The 12197-nt window shown below is 30.4% G+C and overlaps 1 protein-coding gene across 1 annotated transcript in view; it reads right to left on the bottom strand.

The window, feature by feature from the left end:
- The window catches only part of LOC106464475 (importin-5-like), a 55284-nt gene that overhangs the window by 27571 nt on the left and 15516 nt on the right, over window positions 1–12197 (bottom strand). Inside the window, exons 5-7 of the mRNA XM_013924618.2 lie at window positions 6616–6739; window positions 6411–6498; window positions 5631–5737 (exon numbers count right to left, since the gene is read on the bottom strand). Coding sequence (XP_013780072.1) covers window positions 5631–5737; window positions 6411–6498; window positions 6616–6739 — 319 coding nt within the window. The remainder of the gene's footprint in view (window positions 1–5630; window positions 5738–6410; window positions 6499–6615; window positions 6740–12197) is intronic.

Here is a 12197-nt window from a genome sequence, read left to right as displayed (position 1 = left end):
ATACCAATCATAGATGGCAGGAAGGTAAAATGTTTTACAAATTTTCTTCTTAGATGGTGCTTATTTACAGTCTCAAGCACATTTTAGGAGTTTTTTCATTAAATTCCTCTTTAAACTTCATTAAATAATACAATTTTGTATAAATAATTTAATGTCATGCTACTATTTACAAAAATAAAATCTGAAATCCAATAAAAGATAAGTTCTCTATAATTTTTTCAATTCACAAATGTGATTTTGCCCTCACGAAAAGACAAAATGGCCATGGCAGGTAACGGGTTAAGAGTTATTATTTATCTTTCATAACAAGTGTTAAGAGTTAATTACTTTAAAAGCAATAGTTATGACAAGTTTCATTATATAACTGGATACGAGTCATACGTTGTGTATGTAGTTTAATTATTGTACTAGGCTTTCATAATATTGTTGACGTCAGAAAACATTAAGTTGGTGAAAGTGAAGTTAAACTGCACGATTGTTAGTTTAGCTGTAATGGGGAATATTTATAGTGAGTTTCATAGTAGTATTGTAATAATAGATATAAAGGAGAATAATTTGTCTTGTCAAAGTGTGTTCTAAAGTAATTAAACTGCATGTGTGAACTTTAACAAAAGGAGACAATTATTTGAAGTTCTGGATACAAGTGTGGTAACCACAGGGTAATGTAAGTGAATTCATCAAAGATTGTACAGTAAGAAAGAGAAAAATAATTTGTCTTGTCAGTTGGATTCTAAAGTAATCGAGTCAGCCTAAGAAAGAGAATTATTTATAGTTTTAGATATAATTGTGATATCCTATAGTTTAAATAATTTTTTGCATACATGTTTGACTCGTTTTGAATATATTGTTTTAAAACAAGTGGATTGTATGTTGTCCGTTTATTGTTCAAATTTATCGCCAAGAAGTCGCACACACCTACTATAAAGAATCCATGCCCATATACAAAAACCCTGACAGAAATGTTTGTCTGTTCATTTATATCAAATAATATATCTGAAGAACAAATTCAGCTATATTAAAAAATATGCAGTGAAAAAGTTTACAGTTTTTGTCCCCAAAAGTTTATCAGGATTCATGATATACTGTGTACATGTATGTATGAATTTTTTTTAATGACAGCACAACACTAACCCTGTAAATTTTCAGCTTTATAATATGTTAATAATATGTGTATTATGAAATTTGAGGAAAAAAAAAAAAAAACTACAAGAAAGTTTACCAGTTTACAGGTTACATGTACTTTAAAGCTTGCTATAAGTAGCAAAGTAATGAGTTCTATACAAAACCTAAGAAAGATAATAAAAATGCAGATATTAGAATGATGGAATTTAATATGAAAATAATCTTTTGTTGAAGTATAGTGGATATTATAGTGCATTAATCACTTACATCAGTATCTTGTATTAAGTCAGCTCTTAAGTTTACTAGTGCAGCCCAAAGATAAGAATGTCATCAAGAAGTTTAAGTGAAGATACTGGCACTGTGCTGCTTAATATTTTTTAAACTTTCAGTCTCCTAATGGCTCTTTCTACATGGATGCATACGTGAGCAATACATCTTGTGGCTGTCACACCCTCAGCACTTAGTGAAAGCTGGAATGTTAATTTTTACTCTTCTTGGGAACAGAAAGTCATCAATAGTAAAATCAAGGACTACCATAATTTCATCTCCAGGAAGAAGGTAGTTCAAAAATCTACTTTTTTTCCACAATAAATTTATCACTTGCCCATCCACCAAATGATTCTGAAAGGAACATAATTTGTCCATGTGGAAATATTGCTATCAAATACTTGGCAGTATTGTGGGACTTATAGTTGCTATGAGTCTCACTTCTACTCTTGAGATTAGTTGGCCTCTGAATAAATATTTCTGCACAGTCAATTATGTATGTTATACGAGGACAGTTTTCCCTGAAAGAATCGGGACAACCTTCCCTTATTATTTCTCTTGGAAGCCACATTATAAGTGATTTCAATTACTCAGCTAAGACCATAATCCAAGAGTTACAAATTTGTTGAACTTCCAAACCTGCAGCTAAGGTCATCAAATATTAGGAGCAACTTTAATCCCATTAGGACCAGCATTATTTGATCTGCAGTCTCCAGCTGAAAATTAAAATGAGACATACATTCAACCAAAGTGAAGAATACTTGCTTTGCCACACCTGTATATAGTACAGCATCACGGTCTGTCACCAAATTTTCAGTTGCATAAATTGTCCCTTCTTCAAGTTTGCTTTGAACCCCCATTTCCTCTGTTAAAGTTACATTTGTTTGTCAAAATCTTATTTGAATATCTGTCCATTCTTGTGCATAACAATTGTCATTGTAAAGTTTAAGGTCCAATTCATCATACTGTGTAAACAAGGCTGCTGTTTCAGCAATGCTTTTATAACAAATACTATCAGAAATAATACTACTTGTTTCACCAATCAAACTGTCTAATTCGCTTTGCACAAATGTGTATGTTTCCTAATTTTGATTGCCACTGCAGCTTGCCAATTTATCTTTTTTTTAAAACTTGGACTTTGTGAATGTTTCAGCAGTTTCAGCCAACCAGGTGTTGCTTTAGTTTCATAACCAAATTTTATCTTTGGGTACGGGTTTATCTCTGTTAGCATTAATCTAAAAAAGTGCTCAGAACAAACATACACTTTCTTCAGCAATATTTTTCAGTTAATAATCAGTTTAATCCATTCAAGTTTTGTTAGCTCATCTGATGGCAAAAAATGAAAATTAAATGTGTTAAATACCCACAGTCTTTGTGCAATTGTCCGTGTATTTCACACATAGCTTCAGTGTACAGTGATTATTTGAACAACCATTAAATGCACAAAAACTGCCCCCACCGTTATTATATTTTTCAGCACTATCTATGACAATTATAGAGAAAAGTGTAAGAACAAAAATGTAAATAAAAGATCAATATTGTTTTGATTACAACTTGTGCATTACTTTTCACTCTTGCTATGGTTAACGCAACACATAACAGATTAATGGCAGCACTCATGAAAATTGGGTCACACATGTATAAATATGTTGACAGTTCCATAAATCTTAAATCTTATCTGCCATTTAAACTTTTTAACTCACTATCCCAATTCACTAACGGCAAAAAATCTTGTTTCATGGTCTCAAAATTGGCTTTCTAAAAATTAGGAACTATAATTTTTCTTTTATCTCATCATGTAGCAAAACATCTAACTTAATTATGCAATGATTACTCTTCCCCAAATATTTTTCTACTTCAGCTTCTCCAATCCTATCCTCACAGTTGGTTAAAATTAAGTTTGAAATGTCACTACCCAGTTGGCTCCTTGGCACAGAAAAATCATCCTGAACTACATCAACAAATCTCTCCCTCAGTATCTGACTACATACAAACTCAATCAATGTGTTCAAAATTAAAGTCTCCCATCATTATTGTGTATGTATTCTTATTAATAGCAATAATGACTTTATTATACAATTTCTCATTCTGTCTGATCAGGTTGCCTATAACAGTTGTCAGCTTAGCTTTCTACCCTTGAAACCTTTGATTGTAACCAATATAGATTCAACATCTTAACTACCTTTGTTACATTTTCAATCCTAAAAGATTGCAATCCATCCCTTAGATAAAGTGCCACCTTATCCCCCTATCTTAAAAATTATATTATTATCACTATTAAATAACACTTGTAACCTGCAATTTGAAGATTATTCCTGTTATCTATATTATCCAAATTTTTGTTAGTAGTTAAACATAAAGAGTATTGAAACTTGGCTTATAACATTATAAGTCTTCTGATTTACCACTGGGTCAAATCCAACCCAAGTTTCAGTCATATTGTTGTCTTCCATTTCAACTACAGCTCTGAAATCATCTATTTTGTTCCTTATATTCCTAACATTATAATTTTAAGAACATAGTTTATTCTTGATACTACTAATATAACTATATATATCCTTAAATCTGACAGACTTATCTTTAAAATGCATTTCCTTAGCTATCATATAAATTTGTTTATTCCCAATTTCCCAAACTCCCTTATCACTATGAGTTTAAACTACCTTTAATGAATACAATGAGGACTTCTCCAAATATCCTACTACTTAATCTGCTTAAGTGAAGCCAACCTCTAGCATATAATTTACCGTTACACTGAAAACTGCCTATAGATCTAACCAACACACTTGTTGCTTTAACCACATCCCTGAAAATCTTTAATTTAAGCCTTGGATCCTGCAAAGTAATATCTTCCAGTGTCTAGTCCCAGAGAGCATTCCACAAAGAGACACACTTCCATTTCTATCCCTTGGCACCAATAAGTAAACTATCAACATGCTTTATGATATCATGTACTCCAACATATGGTTAGCAAATTCTAGTCCATCTTTCTTTGAGTCATAGAGTCCTCCTACTATGTAAACCTCTTGCTCATCTCTTTCCTCATTGCAATATAGGCAATGGTTCAAATCTATTAAGAAGGTGGTACCTGAATAATAACTGAAACTGTTACTATAACTTTTTTTACTACTGTTAACCTCAAAGCTAGATACATCTTATCTTCAAATGAGAAAGCTCTGTAAGAACTGAATGACAGAAAAATGAAAAAATCAACTGTGGTATAGCTTGACATTTTTTTTTTATCTTAATCACAGAAATAGTGCAAGAAAAATGAAAAGCAAAATAGCTTAAAACCCATTGTTCAGTACTAACACTGCATATCGGACCAAACAAAAGAATCTCAATGTACTACTTAATATACACAGGTATATACATATATATTTGCCTTAGTTTAATTTTCTACATTCAAGTGATGTTTCCCAAATGAAATGCTTAAAAAAAGGTTGAAACACCAAATTTTGTAAATAAAATACATGCATCTGAAAACTGAAGACTTACAGCTTTGACAGGTAGGGGCATTAGAGACCTACATCACATCTCTGAAGCATAAAAGAAATAATCAGCCATGTAGCTGTGCGTGATGTATTTCTTAGTGCTTAAGTAAATCAACACTTTGTGATCTGTAATCACACATGCTGAAAAAATATTTAAAATTATAAAAATACTAGATTAATCATAATGGTCAATTGCAAATTATTTCTATGAACAGTACTGTTAGCATTGTTTTTTGCATGTATAATAAATTACCACTTCAAACTAATGCTGAAAAATCAAACTGTGTTATTCTTCAAAAATAGTTAATAACACAGGCCTGCGATGATGTTATTGTCTTGAAATTTTTACATGTTCTACAGTAATTCCTCTATGCTGAATATGAAAATGATATTACTTTTTCTCCATCACATACAGATTTTTCACAAAATGTCATAATGCAATACATAAAAGAAAGACAACAACACATAGTTTGAGACTAAAAGATGTAGATTTCACAAAAGGAATGAGGATGAATGTTTGTTTGACATCAATGTTCTTCCCTTTTCTTCAGTTTGTTCATTGTGGTAAATGAGATAATAATTTGATGTAAATAAAATATATTTTTCTTCCCAATTTATAAAAAATCCTTACATAATAGAAAAAAATTAATATTATTTTCAGAATCTGTGTAGCTGACTTACGGAAAATCCATTATTAAAATAAAAATGTACAAATAAAGGAATACTACAAGCTCACAGAAAACTTACCACTAGTAAGCATGGTTGGTAGAATGTTAACAACAAGAGGCAGCATTACTTTTCCACCTAAAGCACAAGCAAGCCTATCCAACCCTGATTCTCCAACCATTGGATTACTGTCAAAAGTATAATTATAAGACTTGTTAGAATTAAAAAAATAAAGATATCACAGATATAAAGGTAACTCACAATGAATATTCCACAATTAATACAGATATCACAATAATAAATTCAATTTGTACTTGGGACTCTTTAAAATGACCACATTTGTCAATGACAAAAATGAAAATATTATAAAATACCTAAATCGACTATCTGGGTTCTGACCACATGAGTAACAAAAAGAAAGTTTGCAATTATAAGATCCCAGCCTTACATAAATAAGCAAATACTTTCCATAACAATTAAAAACATATATACAATTATTCAGATTTTATTAGAATATTTTTTAATAAATGGTAATAACTTATGTTATACACTAAGTTATACAAATCAGTACTGATTTCAAAATACCTAAATTAGCTTTTGTAATCTTATGTTATTAAATTAAAATGTTATTTACACAACAACAATACATCAGATACACAACTACACTACCAGTTACCTAAAATATTTTACAATAGATAAAGGCTGAATTAAGAAAGTATCACTTCCTCAAATTCCCCCATATATGTTTCAGTGTGAATACTCTTCTACAGATAACACTTAACTACTTGAATATTATCTAAACAGAATCTTTCAGTTGAACGTTTTTCATTACTATGTAGTAAATGAAAAATCATTTTTTACCTGTCATTGTCATCATCTAAGGTTTCATCTGAAAATGCCCAATCTTCCTCTTCTTCTAAGTCAATCATCATATTGAAGATCAAGGGAACTACACGTGATTGGAAAATGGTTTATAGTTACAACAGCTCATAATAATTAAATTCATTAATCACATACGAAGTATTGTACTCTTTCATGCAAAATAATTTGTGAATATCAAACTCACCTAATTGTGTAATGTGTTTACTTGCAAGTTTTCTCATCATTGCAGGAGCAGTTTCAGAGAGTGTTACAATTATTTCTAGAGCCAGATGGCGCCAGGAATCAGCCATTTTAGTTTCTGAGATGATCTAATAAACGAAAATATAAACATTTATAAGCTGGTCACTATAATGCAAATAACTAAAGCACAACATACAAAATTATTTTTTGATTTAAAATTTTAAGTTAAATAAACTATTTAATATTTTTTGTAACTGATCTGTAATGGTGTTCCCTGAAGATTCTAGATGTCATATTTATAAATTATTTGTATTTACTTGTATTGTTGCCCTTAACTTTCTAGTTGGATGGATTATGTCTTTTATGAACAGAGTTAACTTAAGGTGTTAAGCAAATTCATACATAAAATATTAATAAACCAATGTCTTGAAGCAATCACTTCATGCTAACATAATAATACAAAACTATTATGAGCAAGAAATTTAATTATTCATAAATGCCTATACAACTTAATTATATAGACCAAACTAACTGACATGACTACTGAGAGCTTTTCACACATGGTAGTCCTGAATTAGTGTGAAGTTGTGCTAACACCTATATCAACATTATTAATCTGCTGTTTTTACCTTTAGTTATTAGTACGTTTGTTGATTGAAAGGTTATACATGCAAAAACAATCAGTGATATACATTACCATGATGACTAAGATTTGAATTCTAATTTAAACACACTACCATGACCTCAACTATGTGCAGTCAACAGTTCTAAATTTGTGTGTTATTAATAGACTTAATAAAGAGTTTTACTTTTTTGCACATACTAAATAAGGCAAATATTCTTTTTAGTGAAACCAATTTCCCTGAGGTATTAAATGACTTATTATTTCAAATTAAATGTATTATAAGTGCTAGATAAAGCATGTGGGTTATACCATTATTGGAATTACAAGTATAATTTTGATGAGGAATAACCTGGATGGTGTTATGAAAGAAAAGGATTTTGGTGTTCTGGTTGTTCAGTCTCTTAAACCATTCAAGCATTGTGCTGTTGCTAGCGGTAGAGCAATTAGGATTTTAAGTTGTATCTACAGAAATACATATACATGTCTAAAGAGGTTATATTGAATAGGTCACTGGTTAGTCCACATTTGGAATACTGTGTTCAGTCTTGGGCTCCTTACCTTAGGAGGGACATTAAATTATTAGAAAGGGTTCAGGCAAAGGCTATCAGAATGATATCAGAGATGGAAAAGTTATCATGTAAGAACATGTTAAGATCTCTGAAACTGTTTTCTATTGAAAAACATTTCAATGACATTTGACTGAGGTGTTTAAGATATTAAAGAAATGAACAGCATCAATGCATCATCTTCTTTCATACTTAAAGGAGAGAATAATAATAATAATAATAATAACTTCTAAACAAAATAAGTTGTGTACTTAAAGCAAAACCAAAAACTGACTTGCCCATCAGTATAGCTAATTAAATATATATATATATTTACATTTTTACTTACAAAAATCAAAATGTATTTTTCATTACTAGCTGTTAACAGTATTTTTGGTCATAATCCCAATAATATCTTATGAGGTTTGGCCAGCTTGGGAGAGTCAATAAATAAATCAAAAGAAAAAGTGCTGAGATTCATTATACTAACTAATAACCAATACTGCTACTGTTACAATAAATAAATAATATCTATAATATACTTTACTTAGGAAACCAATATTTCAGTGAGGTTTGATCAGCTTAAGAGATTTAAGTTAGTTTGAAATATAAATTCCAAGCTAACAATGTGAAACAATCTTTATAATAAAAGTATGATAGGACAAGGGGACAAAAATATACATTTTGACAGGGTAGGAGTCACCTTCGAGGTAAATGGCCTTTTGAATGGGCTGCCTTCAGATGTGGTAGATACAGTAAATTCAATGGAGTTTAAGAGAAGGCTTGATAGACATTTTAATTACAAGGGCTGGCTTTAATTTTTTTTTTAAGTTTAATAGATGGTATGGTCCCTTGTTGTCCTTAAGTGTTAAAGTTAAGTATAACAGTTACATATGCACATTTCTGAGCAGGACCAGGTATGCAAGTTTTTAAAACTAGCTAAAACTCAGAATATTTGTGTATTTCAGTACAAGTCCAATTACAGATTTTAAGGTTACTAATACTTTCATCCAGACATTTTGAAGAGACTGACTAGTTACAATAACATATCTAAAAAACGTAATCTGTCTGTGAATTACACAACAGTGCACCTGTATTTCTTACTGTTCCGCAAATGATCAGAAAACATGTAAACTGGTAGTTTTTATAGATGGTACCAAATTCTGTCAGATGTATGTAACACTCTATATCTCAAAAACAGGGTTTGGTTTTTTATTAGCACTGAACCAACATAATAAGCTGTAATAAACACATTTCTTAAGGAAAGTATATATATATATATATACTTTATCATAGGTTTCTAATGTTCTTTTTTTTTATTTGAGATAAAATCTCTGCAAGTTCATGACCCCAAATTGGCCTTTATAATTTCCATATTATAACTTCTAATATGTTTTGTGTATCTTCACAATATTTTGCAAGCTTTCAGTAAACATCAAGTTTTTTTATAGATAAAAAAAAACAACAAAAAAAAAATTTTCAACGAAGTATTTTTACTATAAACTTTGCTGTGAATATATGGAGCCAAAATGTTGAATGCTCCAAGTGCAAAGTGATTTTCATGTTAAGATTAAAAATACTTTTCTTCTTTTAGAAAATCTCAAATTTTATTGCATAATCTCTAAAACCTTCTAAATAAATTTCAAATGTTTTTTTTTTCAGTAAAACTTTATCTGTTATTTTTTCTACCCTATAGCCAAATAAGATTGAAGGCTATGATAATTATGCTACAGTTCAAATGCTATGGAAAATTTTAGATTTTTTTAAGTATTGTCTTATAAAAGTAAAGTCTCAAACTTATATACTATTAAAATATGGATTATTAGTTACATGTTTACGCTATATTTATTTGTATACCATGAAAAGAAAGTAGTTTAAATAAATTTTGAATGTAACTCACTAAAACCCCTTGACATGTACAGAAAAAGATGCTCATGGAAGAGTTTATTAAATAATGCATCAAAAAACACAGAATAATAGCGCAAATCTTTTTTTAAGGTAAGCAGTGAAAAAAAAACCACATAGAAAGGAACATGTGGCCACCATACCTCCAAGAGCAAAGAACCTAGAAACCTGAAATTTTGCACCCATACTAAGTGGCCCCTGAGGGTGTGCACCTGGGTATTGTTACTTATCCACATGAAGCATGCATGCATTTTTTTTAAATCTCTCAATACGGGCTCAGTCAACTTGACCAACCACATGATCTCTTTGTACTCATTTAGTCTTTATAGATTTAATATGTCTAACTTTCAATATAGTGTGTATATGTATATTCACAAAATTTGGCAGTTTTCAGTTAACATTAAAAAAAAAATCATATTTTTAATAAACTAAAATAAAGATTTGTCCATGAATATATTGAGTACTTGCAAGGTGATTTTCACGTTAAGATTAAAAATACTTTATCTCAAAAATCTCAAATTTCATGTGTAATCTCTAAAACCTCCTAAATACATTTCAAATGTTTAAATGTTTTCAGTAAAACTTGATATTTTATCTCTTATTTTCTCTACTCTAACTCTATACAAGGTTGGTCAATTTGACTGATTTCATAATCCCCCCAAACTAAGTAAATCTAAATTACCCTTTATGCTTTCTAGAATGACTTCAAATGTAGCATACAACTACATTTATTTATCCTAAGTGGCTTTAAACTCATAACAGTATACATTTATTTGTAATTAAATTTTATTGCCTTCTGAGCCATGTCTAATTACTATTCACACCATTATAAGTTGTAAATCACTCGGGGAACATGCAGCTTACGTTACACTGTCAAATCACATTACCCCCGAGCTGCTCGCTTGCGTGTCTCATGAAACATTTTTATCAAATTATTTATCTTACCTAATCTAATCTTAACTAACCGAAAAGGATCCCTATTTTTACATTTTAGTTACTTTTATAATAACAAATAAAGAATAAACATGAAAAAACAACAAATAAAGTTCTTATCTAATCTTATTTTTTCTTGCTGTCAATAGCTGATAACACTTAACCCTCCTTTTTTGTTATACTAATGGTAGTAATGCACTAAATAATTTTTATTTAATTAAATAATGCACAAAAGAACATAGACTAATAACATACAAAAAGTAGACAATTTCTCCTGACTCTCAAAACTGTTCTGGCTTTCTAACTATGCAACAAGAGCTGTTACAAGTTCATCCAAGCTAGTTGTTAACTTTCCCATGGGAATGAAATGTGTATTATAAGTGAAATTGACACTTATCTATTCAGAACACAACATTATACAATACGTCATTTGATAGATGAAAACCTTCATGTTCTATTGGTTATAGGTAATATATAATTAAATGTAAGAGAGAACTATTAACAAATCCTGAAAGAGGGGGTGTGGCTGGAGGGGCCTGATTTTCTATTTGATAGCTCTGTAACCAAACAAAATAGAAGGCAATAAAAACTATGGTTTGTCTGAGCAATGACGATTTTATAACAAGTAATTTATAATTAATTTCAAAGTTATTGGAGGGGTAGTAAATACAATAAAAAGGAGAAGATACCTAAAGAATATGTATCACACTAGGGGAAATTCAGGATTTTTTTTATATTGCCTTGTAGAATTCAGAACTTAAAACTTGTATACTATTAAAATATGGATTATTAGCTAAGATTTTATGCTATACTAATTGGTATAACATAAACAAAAAGTAGTTTAATAAAATTTTGAATATAAGACACTAAAACCTTGTGTCATGTGATGTAAAGGATACCCGTGGTGATAGGGTTAATGAGGGAAGCTAGTGAAAAACCACACAGAAAAGAATTGGTTTCTTATATTACAAACAGAAATCACAGACAGACATATATGCACGTGTGCATGTGCACAATTCATGTCTGTGTATGTGTGGCTGGCATAGCTCCAAAAAGAAAACCCAGAAACCTGAACTTTTGCACCCATACTAAGTGGACTCTAAGGGTGTGCACCTGGATATTACTTATCCACATATTATGCTTGCATCTTTTTAATGAATTCGATGTAAACATAAAATACAGGTCTTTTTTTTTCACTTGTGCTTACACACCCCATAAAATGGAAGTTTCTGGATGGGTGTTAGACTAAATTAAGCTCAAGCTTCACTTTTCAAAAAATGTTTCTTCTTTGTTACATTTTCTCAGTTTATACACTGAGTGGTCACAAGTAAATAGACACCTAATTTTTCGTCATTTAACTGATTTATGCTAACTAATTTGTGTTCACAGAGCACTATATAAATGAAAATGGTCCACACACTAATTATCTTGTACTACAACATGTCTAAAACTCAAGGTTCTCTCGAATTGTCAGATTTTGTTACAGGAAGGATAGTTGGTCAAGCAGATGGTGGAATAAGTCAGCGGCAAATTTCGCAGAATTTGGGAATCCCACTTTTGACAGTCAACAGAATCATT

Source organism: Limulus polyphemus, unplaced genomic scaffold, assembly GCF_000517525.1.
Source record: "Limulus polyphemus unplaced genomic scaffold, Limulus_polyphemus-2.1.2 Scaffold1662, whole genome shotgun sequence".
NCBI lineage: Eukaryota > Metazoa > Arthropoda > Merostomata > Xiphosura > Limulidae > Limulus > Limulus polyphemus.
The sequence above is the reverse complement of the archived record's forward strand: the minus strand, read 5'-3'. Positions and strand labels throughout refer to the sequence as shown.